Source organism: Aspergillus tanneri (assembly GCF_003426965.1).
Source record: "Aspergillus tanneri strain NIH1004 chromosome Unknown AapTan_7_pilon_pilon_pilon, whole genome shotgun sequence".
Lineage (NCBI taxonomy): Eukaryota > Fungi > Ascomycota > Eurotiomycetes > Eurotiales > Aspergillaceae > Aspergillus > Aspergillus tanneri.
This window is the reverse complement of record NW_022984634.1, coordinates 2,147,780-2,167,945: the sequence shown is the minus strand read 5'-3', so window position 1 is coordinate 2,167,945 and position 20,166 is coordinate 2,147,780. Positions and strand designations below refer to the sequence as shown.

Genomic DNA, 20,166 nt, shown 5'->3' with positions numbered 1-20,166 from the left:
TAATTTGTCGACCAAGTACTCCGTAACTAGAGCCCATGTAACCTAATCCCATCCTATTCCCTCTATCTACTACTACCCGGATCAAGTATCAGATGATACATACGCACGCACACAGAATCCAGCAATCAGTGGAGACCTTCACCGCTCCCCACGATCCTGAAAAAGTTACTTTACTCCGCAGTTATCATCCTCACGGGTGTTCCCGTAAGTAATTGACCGATCGACGGGAGGGATGACACTATTGGGCCGACGCATATGATATAACATGAAGCGAGACGATATGGACATGGAATGTGAACAAGTGAGGGATCCGACTCAGGGGTTCTACTTACTTACTCCGAAGTTGTAGGCTGTATATTTCTTGGTAATCGCGGCTAGAGCGAGATTAGATTGGGTTGAGGATTAGGTTGGTTCCGTGTTCGTAAATTTGTCGATATTGGATATACAAGAGTTGGATGTGGTTGTTGTAGAACTGATGAGAATGGTAGAAATACTATGGTAGATTGGCCACTGATTCTTGTCATATTATTAAATAAACTATCCAGCCAGTCATATGCCAGCAACTCCTCGCTAATCCCGAACCACAAGATAAGAATGAGAAACCAGAAGGAACGTCCGATGCCAAAGTAATTGCACTGACAAATAAAACGGAGACTAGAGGGTATTCGCCTAACGCGGTTCAAACAGATACAACAAAGAGAACCGACCAAAAGTTAATTCTGTGTATAGGAAAGAGAAAGAAAAAAAATACATATAGAAAGAAGAAAAAGATCAACCAGTCACGCATGCCGATGGCGTCGTTTCATCTCGTCTCGACTGAGGAGTCGTCGAATTCTGGAAACAAACTTCAGGGCTGTGGAGTCTGTATGACCGAGTTAGCTAATGTGACAGGTCACATCGAATATAAAGATCTATAAGAAAAGAAAAAACCTTACCACTGTTCCTGCGTGTCGGTCTGGGTCTAGAGTAATCCTCGATAGGTGACTGTGGAGAGGAGATGTCTGCCCAGTAGTTGACGTCGGAGAAGCGCGCGGTTTGGCACCATGGGTTGTCGTCGGCCTGTAATTGCAGGGCCACGACGTGAGGGTAGAGAGCTCCCAGTGGGTAGAGGATTTCCTTGGAGGAGCGATCTCGGGGCATATCGAGACTTTGGCTGGTCTGGGAAATGATGAGTCGATGATTAAAGGCCTATAGACGGGGAGGGAGTCACTTACATAGGGTTCGTAGTTGGTCTTGTAGGACATCATGGAAAGAAACAGATGTCTTGTTATACTGTAGATAGATAGAAGATCAAGATAGAAGATCGATCATAAAGAAGTTTCTCGGCGATAGCAAACAATAAGCCCGCCTCTGATTGTGAGAAACCTTGAGGACTTTATATCGTGGTATGGCAACTCATGGGGAACAAGCCCCTCCATTGTGACACGAGTGGAGAATCCCGGGGATGACATTTCTTTTTCCCACGCTAATATGGATCTGATTTGAATTCTGGCAGAGTCATGATCGCATCGGATCAGAAGACCACTGTAGACTTGGTCGCGTTGCTAGCAAGGGACACCCTGCATGGCCATGCACCCGGCCCAGTCGCGATGGTCGATTGATCTTCATCTGCCGGCGTGCCCGAATGGACAAATGATCAGAGTATTGTGGCTATCCCTTGCGTTTGCTGCAACTCAGTGCACGTTTTTTTTTTTTTTTTTTTTTTACAGAGAGAATGACGCACGCTGTACCCCTGTACCACCTGAGACCTACTGAGGACTCTGTACATTCCTGTCCTGACCGACCATGTGTACTCTGGATGGATGTGGGTCGCAAATTCCCTGGAGAGCTGTCACATCTTGCTGGTACAGAAAGACAGTTTATTGACTATTGAATCTGTCATGGCGAGTAGGAGTGTATCCCTACAGTCCTACAGTCCTACAGTCCTACAGTATCCCTCCTCTCCATAGTCCTGACGATCGACTCAGACAAGGGAAAGCTGATGAGGATCCGACGCTAATTTTCAGTTTTTCAAATCCTTTTGATTTAGCGCCCTTGGAGGGGTGTGTCCAGGTCCTCGGGTCTTTAGAGCGATTAGCACTACTAGGAATCCATACCAGGGATACTAAAGATTTGGTTGAGCAAATAGTGTACGACTTATCATGATGCACCTAGCCCGAAGCAGGAAGGAGACTCCCAAGATGTCCTCAATTGCCGTGTGCATGGTTCATCGCCCCGAAAAAAGAAACGAAAAATGTCGAAAAGGGAAAAATTGGGACTGCACAGCCACGCCAAGACTGGATAGTTCCTGAGCCACGCACTAAGGATGAACTGTGGCTTGCTCTCTGTGGCTGGAGAGCTGTGGCTTGCCCCATCCGCCAGCAGTTTTCGGTGATAGCCTCATTCTCCCATCCTCGCTGCAAGAGGTTCTCGCCAGCGATGGACGTTCCTCTGCCCTATCGGCTCTTCTGGTCTAGGGGACCGACGGTGCACCTCGGGGATGGCCGAATTTCTCTCTTCTCCCGAATGGGATTGAAGATCAATTGTTCGCGAGTATAAGGAAGACTCCCTTTCCCTTCTCTCCATCTTTTCTTGCTCAGATCCTATTCAACCTCCATCGTTGAGTATTCTTCCTTTGTTGAATTAAACGTCGAACTTCTATATCCCGTCATATGTCAAGGACCAGCAGCCATGACCGGCAACATGCAAGGATCGGGAGGAGGCTGTTGGCCAAACTCTCCACCTATGGACGTCGGCGAGTCCCCTTCTCTCGCTTCGTTCGCCTATCAACCCTCAAGTAAGCATCATATTCCTTTTCTTTTCGCTTTACTCTTGGATGATGGCCTTTCTAAGACCATATGTTGGGCAGAATCTCTCGGATTGGAGACTGAATCCCTTAGGCACCAGCATCTCCATGGATCGGTTGCCGAATCTCCCTGCGAGTGGCCGCTGAGCCCCGAACAGGAAATGCCTGCACCGGCAGACGCCCCGCCTGTCAGTCCGGAATTCTCTCAGGTGGATCCGAACGCATGGTATCCACAGTACCTGGGATGCGTGCAGCATTTCCTCAACCAGGGGCAACACTCGCCGGAGGTGCAGTCACTGACAGCCTTCATCAACATCCGACTTCCCTGTCAGCGTCTGGGCGATCCCGTGGTGAGCTCGTCGGGTACCCAGCCGCCCGCGGCGGCGGCGTCGCAGGTCTGTCTGCGCTCGTACATCCGGCGTCTCATTGTGACGGGACATGACACGGCGGCGGTTCTACGGGCTTTTTTTGGCGAGGAGTGGCAGGCCGGTGTGGGATGTGTTTGGAGGCAGGAGCGTATCAACTACCTGTTCACGGCCAAGGCGGGTGGATGGGCGTCGACCAAGGCGGCCTACGATCTCCTTCCGGACGAGCAGACCCCCTTCTTGCGACCGCTTCATAACGCAACGGAGGAGGAACTGCGTACGGCGGAGTCGCGATGGAGCGAATGGTTGGCGATGGAGGATTGGATGATGGGACCGCGCAGTCCGTGGTGAAGCAGCCGGTGATGAGGAATGACTTACGAGTTTCTTTTGGACAGGATTAGTTATCGTCTTAATGTGATTGGGATATTCTTATGATGTATCGCCTGGGTAGTCTTCCATTATTCTTCCATTCCTTCGACTCAATCGGTGACCTGTCAGATTCTATCGACTTCCAGATGATTTCCATGCAGACCCACTGGTTAGAGAAGTTATCTAGATAGTATAATTCTATCATATAATCCAAGGTCTAGTAACAGTTTCTAACTGAATCTATTATTATCTAACTAATACATGCTCTAGCATCCCACTAACTAACTAGTTAACACGCCAATGACAAACTCCTCTTCACTAGCACCATTAGCCTGCAACTAATCTTCGCGTCATCACCATAAGTCATGACTCTCCAGAATGACATGGTTGCGGGTAAACTCTCCGCTGCCAAACATGGATCAACCCATCGTCCACGAAGTCGATATCTCCGCTCTAATTCCCTCTCTACAATCCCACCTGCCCTATTCACTTCCACTGCTTCGACGTCTCCAGCACTCTCGCATCCATGTTTCATCCACAGCCAAGTATCTGACCACTGTGTCGCCCTCGTCGTCAGGGACAGGGACAGGGACAGAGACAGGGCCATCTCCATGGCTAGCGGCCTGGGTGGATCTCCACGCTCGTCCAGAGACGCAAGTCATTATCTACTCCAGTCTCGAAGCGCTCCCTCTTCATGTGCCCTCGTCTCACGATACTCTGGACTGGGACCGGGTTCGTGCGCAGCTTTTGGCTCTCCTATCGTATATCAAGACGCGTTTGATGCCTGAGTATCTCCAGACGATTGAATCGAATGCGAGTGCGAGTTTGAATGCAAGTCCCGTATCTCGCGCTTTTAAAATCGGCCATCTACACACGAAACTCTTCTCCCTGCTCACGGTATCGGGGGAATATATCCCGAACGCGAAAATGATTCCTGGTTTGAGAGTTCATCGATATGATTATCCGCCTTATAACAAGTATTTATTTGCATACCCTCCTGTTATCTCCTCGGATACAAACACAAACACAGATACAAATACAGATGTCGAACTCTCACCCGGGTACAGCTTCACCGACCGTCACGGTCACAGGGGCCTTTCCCTACATCATTACGAGCTTATTTGTCGCCGATCGAGCGTGCCTCGCACCCCTAAGAGTCTAGCTACCTTCTTCGGGGTGGCGATCTACGCACATTCTCCCGTCCTGAAGTTAGAAGTGTCCCCCTCAGATGGGGATGGGACTTCGTCCTCCGACGGGGACGGAGACAGAGATACAGACGATCCCGTCGCGTGGGCCTTCTTGAGCGCCGAGGGGACCTTGGCCGTACTGCATGTGGAACCGGAGCATCGTGGACGGGGCCTGGCGCTGCTGGCGTCGCGGGCGGTGATGCGGAGAGGGATGACGGAAGATGGGATTTGGGGAGGTTCTGGCCAGAAGGTCTGGGTGCATGCGGACGTGCTACCACAGAATATGGCGAGTTGTCGCGTGATGGAGAAATTGGGGGGTGTGGTAGGGTGGTCTTGTACGTGGACGGATTTGGAGTTTGACTGATCTATATATGTATAGATAGATAGGTACGACTTTTTAGCTGTTTATACGATGATATGTTAGACTTCCAGATGAAGATATTTGATAATATCTATATTAAATACTATATTCATTTCTTTTCTTACTTATCTTTGCGTCAAGGTACTAATCAATACGCAGAAGGAATAATAGCAATACCCCAGGTACAGCCATCAACGCCCCCAAAGCCCAAGTCGTGGTATTCCATCCGGCCGAGTCTCGAATAAACCCTCCATAGATAGGGCCGATGAGACCTCCTGCAGCCCACGCAGCATTCATGACTCCATATCCAAGGGCCAAACCCCCTCCTTTGCCAAACACCTCGGGGAATTTGGCCTCCTTCTGCTCAATGACGTGGGTAATTTCTACCATGATCGGCGGCTCGAGAACCCCACCCATGACGCCGATGAGCGCCAACAAGACACAGAGGAGAGCTTTGTCGCCTAGGGAATTCTCGCTAACGAACCGGAGACAAGTGAGTAGCGGAACAGTGACGAGAAACCCCCCGGCTGCGAGGTACACACGGGATTGGGGCCACCGATCGATAATGAATCCGGTGAAGGGGTCTCCGATGTGAGGGAGGGAGAGCGGGATGAATATGAGCCCCTGGCCTGCTTGGCCCCAGCCAAAGGTGTCTCGGACGAAGAGTGGGAGAATACTATCGAAGCACATGATGCATGTGGCCTGGGTGAAATATGCATACAGGGCAATGGCCAGACGTCGGGATCGGAGCAGAGTGAGAAGGCGGGTAGAGCGGCGACCCGGCTGCGCGGAGCTGGAGCCGTTCTCGGCTTTGCTATGGCTACTCACAGGGAGCTTTTCAGGGGTGCTAGCAATGTATACGGAGAAGCTGTCCGTGGGGAGGTCTTCCTGTCTGTCGCTGTCGTAGATGTGGCTCTCTAGTATGCCATGCTCTCTATCGGTCTGGTTGGGAGGAATCCGAAGGGACACGTTCGGAAGCCATTTCGCGGCGTCTTTCTTCTCGATCATGACCAGTCGGAAGAAGATATCAAATCCGATAAAGCTAAAGGCCAGTCCAAAGACAGCATAGTAACCGGCATGCTGGTACAGAATCCCCCCGAGTAGAGGTCCAATCATCACTCCTAGAGTCATCCCCATGCTTGCAAGTCCCATGGCGCCCCCTAGTTCATCCGAATCTACATTGTCTGTGAGCAATGCCATGCCCACGGTCCAGACAACAGCAGCAGAGGCGCCCTGGAACAGGCGACCGGTGATCCAGAGGGCGAGACTCGAGCCCACGCAGAGTAAAGCTGTCGAGGCCCCCATGATCACCAATCCAACGAGGAGCGGCCATCGACGAGACTGGATGCGATCTGCAATGTAGCCGGATATCGCTTACACAGTTCGGTCAGCTTCTCGTTCTGCAGAACTGTAACATCCCTTTTTAACCCAGGACACTCACGGCAAAATGCTAGTAATGTGGCTCCATAGACGGCCAGGAGGATTGACGTCCAACGTTGTTCTAGATATTTGAAGAAGGGTCAGACATTGTCCACCTCGAAGAGTAAGGGGAATACCATCGGCCGCTGATAAGCCTAATCGCCGCGTTAAAATTGTTGGAATGACAGGGACAATCTATCACTAGCATTAATACGGCCATTCAACAGGCAAAAGGGTAGTTGTATAGTCTAATACCGACCAATCCGTAAAGAAACATATCCTATCGCCAAGCATGAGTGAAAATACATCATCGAATCGGAGCGAGAGATCATACCGTGAACATCGCAAAGGCGACCATAAACAGTATATATATCTTTGAGGATCTCCATTCGAGGCCAATTGGCCGTCTTGAAGACAAGCGCTGGATCTTCTCCTGAGTCGTTATCGACAGCATAATTGGGACAGTCTAAATTGTGCAGTAGCATTGAAAGCCGATAGACCTCAGGGGTTGCTTTTTGTTTAAAAGTCTCATGGACGAAACTGCATCTTGTACTCATTACTGGTATCGACATTGCTCTAAAATAAAAGTGGATCTTTTCTCCATATCCCTTCCCAAAATCGGCTGTTGAATAGAATTTATGCAAGGGCTACTGGACATCCACCAATGGTTTCATAGCCACAGAGAAAGCGAAGTGTAGACGGCCGAATCAAGGTTTGATTGTCTTTATGCGGATATTTAACCTAATATGTCGGGGCAGGCCAGTCGTCATTCCAGATATTCTAAAGGAGGTCGGGATCCATGTGTTTATGGAAGATCCACGTCTGTATGTAATTCCTTTTTCTTCAAATGGATACCTAGAGACGCAAGGTCTCTAGGGTTCAAGATTTATTGAACAACGGTATACTATGAGCAATGGGTAGCCTCCCATTGCACATACCGGAAAGGAGGCTCTGAAACATGGAATACGCCGCACCGAACATTTTGATGCTCTCGATGACGTTGCCCTTGCATTCTTGCGCCATTCGTTGATTATCAACTGGGTTTATCTTGTGAAAGTCCTGCCTTCGCTGCTAGGATTGTTGCCTTTCGGTGCCTTCAGTTCCTCGGATCCACGACCCAAAAATTGCCTTCAGGGTCTGATTTGATCAATTGAGTGGACCCATTGAATCCAAACACCAAGCTTTTTGACTGATGGATGTAAAGAACAATAAACAAGAGGGCGATCCCTCCATCCATGGATGACCTAGGCCATTGCGGTTAGTTTTGGATTGCCATACGCATGCATTCCTCGCTCATCGGGGTGAAGGCAACTGCTCTGCCGATAGACGCAAACATTATGCCATACACAAAAGAAAAGCCACGTTGACGACATCACTCGTTCTGATAAATCCCTCGCATTATTGTTTCAGGTCGAATGATAGAGCAGATCGACAGTTTAGACCCGTGGTTATGATATCCGAGACGATTCACAGGACCTCGGTCAATGACAACCATGGTAGAAGACATGATCACAACAACTTGGAATTCCCTGGGTAGGTTAGTCGATAGAGAGGGATGCATACAATACACATTCATAGAAAACAAGAGAAAAGGAAGACTCTCTGCACTAGTACTCCAAACAAGACTAGCGCCCCGATGTCGCTTCCCCGGATGAGTCATCGCTGGCTGTCCATAACACCTCCGGCTTCAACCTCGACTTTCTCCCTTTCCTCCCCGTGAATTCCTCCGCCAATTCAATACACCCTCAATCTGTCAAGATGAGCGCTCCCAAGGCTGTTGCTGAGAACATGCTCTGGGGTGGTCGATTCACCCGTGAGAATCCAGGTCCCTAATCTTCCCGCCGTACTAATGACTAACCTTCACGTCTTCCGAGCATATAGAGGGCCTCGACCCCCTCATGGTGCAGTATAACCAGTCACTTCCTTATGATCGTATTCTGTGGAAGCAGGATATTGCTGGTTCCATCGCATTTGCCCGTGCGAACACGAAAGCCAGCATTCTCACCCCTCACGAATTCTCCGAAATCGAGCGTGGTTTCAAGCAGATCGCTGACGAATGGAGGACCGATACCTTTGTCGTCAAGGAGAACGACGAGGACATCCACACGGCCAATGAGCGCCGCCTATCCGAGATCATTGGCAAGGAGATTGGAGGCAAACTTCATACAGGCCGATCCAGAAACGAACAGGTCGCAACGGACATGCGACTCTGGCTGCGTGATGAGCTGCGCAAGCTGGATGCCTTCCTATGCGACCTGATTAAGGTTTGCATTGCCCGTGCCGAGAACGACATCGACTACATCATGCCCGGTTACACCCACCTGCAGAAGGCCCAGCCTGTCCGCTGGAGCCACTGGCTTCTATCTCACGCAACGGCCTTTGCCAGCGAGCTGCAGCGTCTGCGGGAGGTCACCAAGCGTGTCAACCGCAGTCCCTTGGGTACCGGTGCGTTGGCCGGAAACCCATTCCAGATTGACCGGGAAGGGATGGCCAAGGAATTGGGTTTCGAGGGTCTGTTGTATAACTCGATGAATGCCGTGGCGGATCGTGACTTTGCCATGGAGACCATGCAATGGGGTAGCTCGTTTATGCTCAAGATCTCTCGCTGGGCGGAGGATCTGATCATCTACAGCAGCTTGGAGTTTGGTTTCGTTCGCTTATCAGATGCTTACTCGACCGGTTCGTCATTGATGCCCCAGAAGAAGAACGCAGGTAAGTTCTATTCAACTCTCTTTCTGAAACCAAACAAAATCTCTAATACCACTCATCAGACAGCCTGGAGCTGCTGCGTGGAAAATCTGGGCGAGCCTTTGGACATATGGCCGGTTTAATGATGACCATCAAGGGCCTCCCTACCACCTACAACAAAGATTTGCAGGAGAGCATTGAACCACTCCTTGACCACATTAAGACCGTTAGCGACAGCATTCAGATCGCAACCGGTGTGCTATCCACCCTCACCGTAATTCCGGAGAAGATGGTTGCCGCCTTGGCCCCGGAGATGCTGGCAACCGAAATCGCCGACTACCTGGTCCGTAAGGGAGTTCCCTTCCGGGAGGGCCACCACATTTCCGGCCGTGTAGTCGCTCTAGCCGAGAATAACAATGTGCCCATGGATACACTCTCACTGGAGCAACTCCGGACCGTCGATACCCGCTTCGATGAAGACGTCCGCGCGTGTTTGGATTACGAACGGGCCGTCGAGCTGAAGGACGCCATCGGTGGAACCAGCCGACGTGCTGTTTTGGAGCAGACCTCAGTTCTCCGGAGTTTGCTGTAATTGTTTTTCTTTCTCTGGAATCTGGTGATGAAAATAAAATTTGCCTCCATTGAATGGATTTTAGTTCATGGAATATTTCGGTTTAATATATAGAATGATATTAATCTTCTCTTTTGAGATCCATGGCTGTCGATAGAAATAGTGGACTGAGGGTCTCGCTCACCATTCCATTATTACACCCAACGAAACTCCACAACAACACAACAATCTATAAGATCTCACAGCTGCGTTTTAGTAGAATACAATAAATAAACCACGAGGCGAGACTTTCACGGAAACCCAACAAGAGCAAACGCGACAAATAATACCACCATAAATTAAGAACAACTAACACACTGACCAAAATCAAGAAAAAGCACAGAAGACCAACCTGCCGTCCAGCGGCATTAAACCCCAATCGGTGAACAAAACACTGTATTAATTCTCCCCTCCTATTCCCTCCCAGAATGATCATGATAATTATACCCCCTGGATCTGCTCTGGTCTTCCCCATCAGCCGGCAACTTCGAATCCGCAGCGGGATCATACTCCATGAAGCTCTTCACATGGTCCTTGCCAGATGCAACTCCATCTTCCTCCGGCCCCAACCAATTCAAATTCGCCGCGAGCATGACCCCGTCGGCTGTGACAATGGGCGTGGGTGAGGGCGAAGTGGAAGTCCGTTCGGACTGCCGAAGTCGTGGTTGTTGTTGATGTTGGTGCTTCTGACGCTGGCTGAGCGGCACGTTGATGAGTTCTCGGGACGCATAGGCCGCTAGTTCGGCGCGTTGACGGTAGAACCCTGTGTCTGAGAGCTCCGAGGTGGGCTCCATGACTTGAGGGATTGAGGGGAGATGAGGACGTTGGTGACGATGTGGTGCGTTTGTGTTGGTTGTGCAGATCGTCGCGGTGACGGCGGTGAAGCCTGGATCTGAGAGGACCGTGGACGTAGTCGACGAAGGAGGTGTAAGTGTTATACTGGGATGATTAAATGAGTAGCTTGACAGTTGGGAAGGGGGTGAAATAGAGGTCGCCATCGTCCCTGGTGATATCGTTGATTGAGCGTGGGTATGGGGAGAGGAACCATTTCGTTCTATATCAGGGAAAGAGGTTAGTGACAATTGATTTAACGCCTGTTGAGTATTTCTAAAAGGACACAAACCATATAAAGTACCTTCTCCAGATATGATAAGGTTCAGCGGGGTGTTGCTAGTGGGGGACAGGTGCTTCTCCTGCCTCGCTTGAGCACCACGACGCGTGAACCGTTTAACACCAAGTCTCTTGCGCCAGCGACATACCAGAAAGAAAAGGAACCCCAAGAGGATCAGTGCTGCAATGGCAGCTGCCAGGATGCCCCCGATCATTCCTATGTTGTCATTGTTGTTCTGGGTGTTGGTAGCGGAGCTAATAGTTGCGGAGGTCGTTGATGTACTGGATGAAGATATCGAGGACGAGGATGAGGACAAGGATAGAAGTGAGGCGGCTGAGGAGATCGAGGTCAATATTAACGCCGTCGTTATCTTGGATGTTGAAGCCGTCGAGGGTTTGTCATCATCAAGGCATGAGCCCATGTTACATGGATCAGCCGAGCAACAGCCCTGATAGTTCCCTCTAGAGCAGCTATACCAGGCTTTAGACCCGGTGCATTCGCCACGGACCAGAAGCTGGGACATATTTTGCTGCTAGACAGAAAAAAGTGAGGCAGAAGCTAAGTAAGTTCAGGCAAACAAGCATAATATAATGCACGAAGGGACTACAGCCCTGGACCGAGCTCGCAGATCCAGCTGAGAATAGCGGCAGGGGAAGAAGTGAAGATGGGAAGTACATGATGTGCAGTATCCCTCGAGAAGCTACAAAGCATATCTTGCTCCGGCAGCGCCATGGCGTCGGCCATGGATGTATTTGTCTAGGAGTGACAAGATGCTAATTCTTTGTCTGCTGCGCAGAACTAGAACCTGACGAGGGCTTACACAGGTACAAGAATCAGAGATCAAATCTAAAGCTGAATGGATAGCTCGTTGTGAAAAGGACAGTCCTGAGCCTGGCACATTATTACTCGACCTTTCTGATTGGGTTGTACAGAGCGGCGTCTTCAAATTCCCTTGGATGGTAGGCACCAGGGCACTGTAACTTGAAACATCAGCTCTACTTTGAAGGGCCCAGATGGATGTTGTATACTTCATCAACAATAGGCCGGGATCAGCCGTCGAGAAGATTCTCCCTCTTGCGGCACCAAGTCTTCAGTCATTGTGACCGATAATTGTTCTTTGTGAGATGATCAGTGAAACAGACAAAGAGACAAAGAGCCTCCCACATTGCGGATGATGACTCAAAGAAAAACGATAAAGGGTACGTCCAACAATGAACGGGTTGATCGACTATATGGTCCACGTGGACAGCAGTCAACGGCAAAGAAAACTCCAATTGATGAGAAAATAAAGGGCTATAAAAAGACAACGTGAGTACACCAAACTCATCGCCCGGAAAGGATAAAAAAAAAGTGGATATACACATATAAGGACACAGGAAATAAACACAGCCTAATTTTCATGACGCTCTTTTCCCACCAAGTTCAGCACTTCACCTCAGCACCTCATGCAACAGAACCATATCACCTCGTCGGCTCATACCCGGGACCCGGCTCCCGCCTTTCTTTGTGCCTACCTGAGAGTGGCGTTTAGTAGACACGCTTGAAGGGGGGCACGTGCTTGCACTCATTCTCGTCCAGAGTCTTGGACTCAACGGCACGGTAACTCAGGTCGACCTTGCCATGAGGCTCCTTCTGCCATGTGAGGGTGTGCTTCATCCAGTTCTCATCGTCACGCTCGGGGTAATCCTCACGAGCATGAGCACCACGAGACTCCTTGCGGTTAGCGGCAGCGACAGCGGTTTGAGTGCTAGAGGAAAATCTTTCAGTCAAATAGTTCAGATAAATCTTTTCACGAAGCGAATACGTACGCGCAAGTCAACAGGTTACGAAGCTCAAGGGTCTCTACAAGATCGGAGTTCCAGATCATGCTGCGATCCTTGGTGCCGACCTGGTCGAACCAGGTATCAATCTCGGTGACCTTCTTAACACCATCATCCAAACTCTCCTGGGTACGGAAAACACTGACATCCGTCTGCATGGCCTTCTGCATGGCGTTGCGGACATCGAAGGTCGACTTAGGGCCTTCGGCAGTACGGACGAAGTCAAGGTCCTTGATCGACTGGGCACCGGCATCGGGGCTCAGTTCGCGGTGAGGAGCGCCAGGGGTGGCAGTGTCGCGGACACGGTGAGAAACAGCACGGCCGAAAACGACCAGGTCGAGAAGGGAGTTGGCACCCAGGCGGTTGGCACCATGAACGGAGACACAAGCAGCCTCACCACAGGCATACAGACCAGGAACCACCTTGTCGTTGCCCTTCTCATCCACCGTCACGACCTCACCCGTGTACTTGGTGGGGATACCACCCATGTTGTAGTGGACGGTAGGCAAGACGGGGATGGGCTGCTTGGTGACGTCGACACCCGAGAAAATGGAGGCGGTCTCGGAGATACCGGGGAGACGCTCATGCAGGAGCTGGGGCGGCAGGTGGCTCAGCTGGAGATAAATGTGGTCCTTCTCCGGACCGACACCACGGCCCTCGCGGATTTCCAGAGTCATTGAACGGGAAACGACATCACGGGAGGCCAGATCCTTGGCGGTCGGGGCATAACGCTCCATGAAACGCTCACCCTCGGAGTTGAGCAGGTAACCACCCTCACCACGGGCTCCCTCGGTGATCAGACAACCAGCACCGTAGATACCAGTCGGGTGGAACTGGACGAACTCAAGGTCCTGGTTGGGAAGGCCGGCACGGGCAACCATGGCCATACCGTCACCCGTGCAGGTATGGGCCGAAGTGCAACTGAAGTAGGCACGTCCATAGCCACCAGTGGCCAGGACAGTGTGGTGGGCCTTGAAACGATGCAGGGTACCATCCTCCTGATTGTAGGCAATGATACCACGGCACTCACCATCCTCCATCAACAGATCCAAGGCGAAGTACTCGATGAAGTAGTTGGTGTTGTGGCTCAAGGACTGGCCATAGAGGGTGTGAAGGAGGGCGTGACCGGTACGGTCAGCGACGGCGCAGCAACGGTATGCCTGGCCACCCTTTCCGAATTCCTTCGACTGACCACCGAACGCACGTTGGTAAATAAGGCCGTCTTCGGTACGGGAGAAGGGGCATCCGTAGCCTTCGAGCTCGCGAACACTAGCGGGAGCCTCCCGAGTCATGTAGTGAATGGCATCCTGGTCACCCAGCCAGTCAGAACCCTTCACAGTGTCGTACATGTGCCATCTCCAGTCATCCTTGTGCATGCTATTAACCGAAACATGTTTAGCGGGAAGTGCTCTAGAATGGACAGAAGAGGGGGGCAACCTACTTTCCAAGAGCAGCGTTGATACCACCCTGAGCTGCGACAGTGTGACTTCGCGTGGGGAAAAGCTTCGAGACACAAGCAGTGTTGAAGCCGGCTTCCGCCAAACCGAAGGCGGCCCGAAGACCGGCACCACCAGCACCGACGACGACGGCATCATACTCGTGATCCTGCAGAGGTATTAGAGCTCACGCGTCCTTGACTCCTTATCGTAGGAAGAGCAGCATACAATGACCGGATATTTCTCTGAGATGTAGCCATTGGCTTCTTTGGCGCGCAAAGGGTTGTTGGCGAATATCCGGGCTTGCGGAAGTTAGCAGATGAAGAGAGACGATACGGCGTTCAATGCATACCAGCAGGCCGGGAAGAAGAGAAAAGACGCCTCTGATCCCTCAGGGCACGAGAAATCTGCGCAAAACCGTAAGTCAGCAGAGCATATACGGACGGGAGAGAGGAGGAGGATGCGATCAGGGTTGAGGGATCGTGGGCCATCGTCGTCGGCTACTGACCTTGGATGCGGGAGCTAGGCTCCGCAAGCTCATGGAGCTCATGATGACGGATCAAAAGAAAAGAAACACTTCTCTAATGAGTCCGAGAAAGGGAGGGGGGAGGGGATTGAGAGGAGAAGTTGCAGACGGTAGCGTAACAGCAGAGAGGAGGGTGCAGTCCTAGTCCTGTCTTCGCGAGCTGCACTTTTGGATCGTCCGTTTCTTGCTGGCCGAAAGCCTTGCTGACATAATCAACCGCTGGCTTGCCGACGGGGAGGGCCGGGGCCGAACCATCCAATCAGCGAGCGCGCAGTAGTAATCACCTCGGAAAGCCGGCGGGTTCTCATTGGCCGGGGCTGTCCAAGGCACGTGGTCGGATGTCCTTTTAACCCGGCAGCAGCGAAGAATTCCGGAGGGTCACGGCAGACCCGATCGATATTGCTGGGGAGTGCATGGCGCTCTGGTCGGGGGCTGATCGGGGGCTGGGGTTTCTGCACTGTCTGCTACAGATCCTATATAGCCTGGGGTTGTTATTTCATCAACTGGGATGGCTTTCATCATTGTGACAGCTGCGCCAATGTGATTTGCTGACGTACTCCGTCAAACCGAGGAGGGTCATGTGATTGTACATACCAGTACTGCATCATCACGCCTTTTCAGCTACACTCCCCTTGTAGATAGTAGGTAGTCAGCAATAGCACCGAATGGATGATGGCTGGAAAACTATGAATGACCCGCAGGATTCTTATTATAAAACCATCGTAGACTGAACCACTAGCTAAATCTGATCATACACATCCGTCCAGCTATGCTATGTATCCTAAAGAGCCGAGGGAAGGGGAAGCGTCGTCTAATTATACTGCATGTAGGTTGCTGTCGAGTTGAACTTCAGATTGCCCTTGATCACCTTGTCCACAGCAGCCAAGAAGTCCTTCTCCGTAGCCACCTTCCGCCGAGCTCGAATGGCGAACATACCGGCCTCTGTTGCAACACTGCGAAGCTCCGCACCCGTCGCGTTGGGGCACAGTCGAGAAATCAACTCCCATCGAATGTCCCTCTCCACCGACATGCTCTTGGCGTGGATCCGGAGAATATTGGCACGACCCTCCACATCGGGAAGGGAGAATTCGATCTTGCGGTCAATACGGCCGGGACGCATCAGCGCAGGATCCAGGGTCGACGGGCGGTTGGTTGCGAACATAACCTTGATGTTCCCGCGAGCGTCGAACCCATCAAGCTGGGTGATCAGCTCAAGCATGGTACGTTGCACTTCGTTGTCACCTCCGGCTCCGTCGTCGAAACGAGCACCACCAACCGCGTCAATTTCGTCAAAGAAGATAATGCAAGCTTTCTTGGTCCGGGCCATCTCGAAAAGCTCTCGAACCATCCGTGCACCTTCACCGACATATTTCTGAACCAGTTCGCTACCAATGACACGGATAAATGTAGCATCGGTTCGGTTGGCCACGGCTCGAGCACACAGTGTCTTTCCGGTTCCGGGAGGCCCGTATAGCAAGGCACCCTTGGGCGGATCGATGCCGAGGTTGACGAAGCGCTCTGGCGACAAAAGAGGCATCTCGACCACTTCTCGCAGCTTCTCAATTTGTTCTTTGCATCCACCAACATCGCCGTACGTCACATCAGGCTTGTCTTCAACGGTCATCATCGTCACGCTGGGGTCGATCTTCGGTGGGAGAGGCAGCATAATCTGGTACTTATTACGGTCGACACTTGGGACGAGGTTAGAAAGACGAAACAGGGAAAAAATAGGAGCGAACATACCCAACTCTCATGCCTTCCTCGATATCCGTAGGACTCACACGTTCCCCTAGGTTGACAACGAACTTGGCGATCTGCTTCACATTGATGACGTATTTGCTCTTGTCCGAGTCTTTCTCATCTTGAATGATTTTTGTACAGCGAGCAACCTGTAGTGGCTGCTCCTCTGCCATGCGCTGTCGATCTGCCGCAACATCCCAAAGGTGTGGAGGTGCAAGGCCGGTGTCAGATTCCTGGAAGTGTCAGATCCATCAAAAGGATGATTTGACATGGTTCGCTATACCTTGACGCCAATCTTCTCGTTTACACTGGCCTGTCTTTCCTTGATCTGTTTCTCCAGCTTCTTCAAGGCATTCGCGTACGGAGCGGCGCCGTACGTTTTCAGTACTGCGATATCTCTGTAGTCGGTCAGCCATCCCGTCTGCAATCCATAACAGAAACAAGAGGCAGATACTTACTCATCTGTGAGAGGAGTGATCTTCTTCTCCGGTTCTTCGTCATCGGCGAAGTTCTTCTTATACTTCTCCCAGTTCTCTCCCGTGGCGCTAGGCATGGTGAGAGGAGGGTAGTGAGATCACTGGACAGATAGGGATGGTTGGAAGTCCACGTCTGAATGAAAAGGATGGCAATCTCGAGCGTTTTTCTTTTTCTTTTTTTTTTTTGTTTCAAGCACGCAGGACACGAGAAGCACCAAAAGAGAATGGATGGAGTGAAGCTTGGTCGGGAGGCAAGGCAAGTCCGTCAGAGCTGCTTAGGTGGTTGCGTCGGTCGGCTCCAGCTGTTGACGCTAGCGCCGCCAAGCCCAACCTCAACTTCGCAGAAATTCCACGGCCGCCTTCACGGTCTGGCCTGCGTCTCTCAACTTTTCTTTGCCTCGTCGATTTACCTACGGTCCCTGTGTCACAGCTACCTTCAAAATGGCAACGACCGCAGCCCCCCAGGGGGTTTCTGCGAATACCTCCTTCAAGGTGCGTTCTCTGTGCGGAAGAAATCCTACGTGTGTGCCGTTTTCTGATAGTCGGACAGGACAAAGAGAAGCCCATGGCCGTGCGAACGTCCAATATTCTGGCAGCAAGAGGTGAGCCTGGATGACCTATAATAGGATATTTAATAGGATTCTTTGTTGCTGACTTGAACGATAGCCGTCGCCGATGCCATCAGAACTGTATGCTTCGGACAATATTATCACTACAGATGAGGGGCTAACATAGTGACCAGTCTTTGGGGCCCAGGGGAATGGATAAGATGGTAGGAGCATGTCCAATCCATCTCAGATACAGCTGCTAATGTAGATACAGATCCAAACTCCCAAGGGTAACACTATTATCGTACGAATCCCAACCCTCGTCCTTTCTCAACACCACTAACTCTCCCCGCAGACCAATGATGGAAACACCATGCTGAAGGACATGAGCGTCATGCACCCCGCGGCTAGAATGCTGGTTGATCTGAGTGCGGCCCAGGATGTCGAAGCTGGAGATGGAACCACTTCGGTCGTCGTTATCGCAGGAAGCTTGCTAGGTGCTGCAGAGCGTCTGTTGTCCAAGGGCATTCACCCCACAGTCATCTCTGAGTCCTTCCAAAGAGCCGCGGGCGCAGCCGTCGAAATCCTTCACAATATGTCCCGACCGATCAATCTGATGGACCGTTCTACCCTCCTCCAAGCGGCTTCGACATCTCTCTCATCGAAGATTGTGTCGCAGCACTCTGGTCTTCTCGGCCCCATGGCTGTCGATTCGGTGTTGAAGATCGTCGATCCCAAGACGGCAGAGAATGTGGACCTCAGAAACATTCGGATAGTCAAGAAGGTTGGCGGTACGATTGAGGATAGTGAGATGGTGGACGGCCTGGTGTTGAACCAAGCCGTCATCAAGAGCAGCGGTGGCCCCACAAGGATTGAGAAGGCTCGGATAGGCTTGATTCAGTTCCAGCTCAGCCCCCCTAAGCCTGATGTATGTTACCTGCTCCCTAGCTTCATAAGCGGATTGCTTACGATGATGGAACTTTGCAGATGGAGAACCAGATTGTGGTAAACGACTACCGCCAGATGGACAAGATCCTGAAAGAAGAGCGCCAATACCTGCTGAACATGGTGAAGAAGATCCAGAAGACGAAGTGTAATGTCCTCCTTATTCAGAAATCAATTCTCCGTGACGCCGTCAACGAGTTGTCACTTCACTTCCTATCCCGGCTCAAGATCCTTGCGGTGAAGGACATCGAGCGGGACGAGATTGAGTTCCTGAGCAAGAGTCTGGGCTGCAAGCCTGTTGCCAATATCGACTCCTTCACTGAGGACAAACTGGGTACTGCAGACCTGGTGGAGGAGGTTCAGGCCTCCGGTGCTCGCTATGTGAAGATCACTGGTATTAAGGTTCCGGCTACATCTAGCAACCAGACCGTGTCGATCGTGGCTCGGGGTGCCAACAACCTCATTTTGGATGAGGCAGAGCGCTCGCTTCACGACGCTCTGTGTGTCATCCGCTGCTTGGTGAAAAAGCGTGCCCTCATTGCGGGTGGTGGAGCCCCCGAAGTCGAGGTTGCGCACGCGCTGGCCATGCGCGCCCGTGAGCTTACCGGTACGGAGGCTATCTGCTGGAAGGCCTTTGCCGACGCGATGGAGGTCATCCCGACCACGCTCGCGGAGAATGCCGGTCTCAACTCGATCAAGGTAGTCACGGACCTGCGTCACCGCCATGCTCAAGGACAGCACAACGCCGGTGTCAGCATCCGCAGCGGCGGAGTGAAGGATGACATCACTGAGGAGAACATCCTGCAGCCTCTCCTGGTAAGCACCAGTGCGATTGAGCTGGCAGCTGAGACCGTGAAGATGATCATGAGAATTGATGACATTGCTCTGTCGCGGTGAGCTATGGTAGGACAGGGGAGACGGAAAATCATAGAGAAAAGAAAAAAGCCCGGGGTGTATTATGACCAGTAATTCCAAAGTCAAACGAGATATATCGTGGATTCATAATTTGCATATAATTGTTTGGATTTCATATCTGGATTCAACGACCAACGTAAGCTAGGATACATTCCATTCCACTCCACTCTGTAGAGACCCCGACCAGAGGATCTAGATTTGCTCTTTATTGCATGTGCCATTGGATTCACCCATCCCGCTGGATTGCTCGCTTCACTATTGGGCATACCATCATACCATTATTCATTCATTGTCTTGTGAATAGAAAGGACTATGAGGCTATCGAGTTTAATTAAATGCTATATTAACTATAGAAGGGTATATAAGCCTGCAGGATCCCACTCACTCTCCTTCCTTAGCATATCAGCTACCTAATGTACATTACTTTATATTAAGCCGATACAGGCTTTTCCAACAACGATATATACTTCCAAGATAATATAAACAAGATGTCAGCTGCTCTGAATAAATTCGCTTCGCAGGTTATTCTTATCCGCTGGCAAGCACTTTCCCTTCTTAGTTAAAATAACTAACCGAACAGTCGGTGTCAATTGTCTACCGGTGTTGTCAGGCACAGGTAACTACCAGGTGTTACGTATCTAAGGTCATGGCTTGGTTTTACCAGTGGAAGTAAAGCCCGAGCATCGAAATAGGTTAGCAGTCATATGTCACTGAGGCCATGAACGAATTCAACACGGTAATGGGGTTTAAAAATTCGGTAGCCTGAGTTCAGCGAAGTCTAGACTGTTTGGTGACTTCGAAGAATTTTGCCGTGCCTATATGGATGACATAGTCATCGCATCTACCACGCCAGAAGAACACCCTG

At 51.0% G+C, this 20,166-nt stretch overlaps 9 protein-coding genes across 9 annotated transcripts; 4 read left to right on the top strand and 5 right to left on the bottom strand.

The window, feature by feature from the left end:
- Positions 1 to 779: 779 nt before the first annotated feature.
- ATNIH1004_007302 (uncharacterized protein) lies at positions 780 to 1,244 on the bottom strand (the record flags this gene model as incomplete). The annotated part of the gene is made up of 3 exons (XM_033571927.1): positions 780 to 862; positions 936 to 1,158; positions 1,215 to 1,244. 3 exons carry the CDS (start codon positions 1,242 to 1,244, stop codon positions 780 to 782), a joined length of 336 nt encoding a protein of 111 aa, XP_033425242.1.
- Positions 1,245 to 2,670: 1,426 nt separating this feature from the next.
- Positions 2,671 to 3,501, top strand: ATNIH1004_007301 (uncharacterized protein; the record flags this gene model as incomplete). The annotated part of the gene is made up of 2 exons (XM_033571926.1): positions 2,671 to 2,776; positions 2,849 to 3,501. 2 exons carry the CDS (start codon positions 2,671 to 2,673, stop codon positions 3,499 to 3,501), a joined length of 759 nt encoding a protein of 252 aa, XP_033425241.1.
- A 432-nt stretch (positions 3,502 to 3,933) lies between these two features.
- Positions 3,934 to 5,070, top strand: ATNIH1004_007300 (GNAT family N-acetyltransferase; the record flags this gene model as incomplete). The annotated part of the gene is made up of 1 exon (XM_033571925.1): positions 3,934 to 5,070. The coding sequence occupies one exon, from the start codon at positions 3,934 to 3,936 to the stop codon at positions 5,068 to 5,070; it is 1,137 nt and encodes a 378-aa protein (XP_033425240.1).
- A 141-nt stretch (positions 5,071 to 5,211) lies between these two features.
- Positions 5,212 to 6,372, bottom strand: ATNIH1004_007299 (uncharacterized protein; the record flags this gene model as incomplete). Its single annotated transcript, XM_033571924.1, has 1 exon — positions 5,212 to 6,372. The coding sequence occupies one exon, from the start codon at positions 6,370 to 6,372 to the stop codon at positions 5,212 to 5,214; it is 1,161 nt and encodes a 386-aa protein (XP_033425239.1).
- Positions 6,373 to 8,244: 1,872 nt separating this feature from the next.
- Positions 8,245 to 9,766, top strand: ARG4 (argininosuccinate lyase ARG4; the record flags this gene model as incomplete). Its single annotated transcript, XM_033571923.1, has 3 exons — positions 8,245 to 8,299; positions 8,368 to 9,198; positions 9,258 to 9,766. The coding sequence occupies 3 exons, from the start codon at positions 8,245 to 8,247 to the stop codon at positions 9,764 to 9,766; spliced, it is 1,395 nt and encodes a 464-aa protein (XP_033425238.1).
- A 431-nt stretch (positions 9,767 to 10,197) lies between these two features.
- On the bottom strand, positions 10,198 to 10,578 carry ATNIH1004_007297 (uncharacterized protein; the record flags this gene model as incomplete). Its single annotated transcript, XM_033571922.1, has 1 exon — positions 10,198 to 10,578. One exon carries the CDS (start codon positions 10,576 to 10,578, stop codon positions 10,198 to 10,200), a length of 381 nt encoding a protein of 126 aa, XP_033425237.1.
- A 1,844-nt stretch (positions 10,579 to 12,422) lies between these two features.
- Positions 12,423 to 14,701, bottom strand: SDH1 (succinate dehydrogenase [ubiquinone] flavoprotein subunit; the record flags this gene model as incomplete). Its single annotated transcript, XM_033571921.1, has 6 exons — positions 12,423 to 12,642; positions 12,704 to 14,092; positions 14,157 to 14,320; positions 14,380 to 14,453; positions 14,504 to 14,558; positions 14,660 to 14,701. 6 exons carry the CDS (start codon positions 14,699 to 14,701, stop codon positions 12,423 to 12,425), a joined length of 1,944 nt encoding a protein of 647 aa, XP_033425236.1.
- Positions 14,702 to 15,488: 787 nt separating this feature from the next.
- Positions 15,489 to 16,970, bottom strand: rpt1 (proteasome regulatory particle base subunit RPT1; the record flags this gene model as incomplete). The annotated part of the gene is made up of 4 exons (XM_033571920.1): positions 15,489 to 16,368; positions 16,421 to 16,650; positions 16,701 to 16,815; positions 16,876 to 16,970. 4 exons carry the CDS (start codon positions 16,968 to 16,970, stop codon positions 15,489 to 15,491), a joined length of 1,320 nt encoding a protein of 439 aa, XP_033425235.1.
- Positions 16,971 to 17,334: 364 nt separating this feature from the next.
- On the top strand, positions 17,335 to 19,283 carry CCT4 (chaperonin-containing T-complex subunit CCT4; the record flags this gene model as incomplete). Its single annotated transcript, XM_033571919.1, has 7 exons — positions 17,335 to 17,385; positions 17,444 to 17,495; positions 17,560 to 17,582; positions 17,636 to 17,665; positions 17,716 to 17,745; positions 17,797 to 18,369; positions 18,429 to 19,283. The coding sequence occupies 7 exons, from the start codon at positions 17,335 to 17,337 to the stop codon at positions 19,281 to 19,283; spliced, it is 1,614 nt and encodes a 537-aa protein (XP_033425234.1).
- Positions 19,284 to 20,166: the final 883 nt, after the last annotated feature.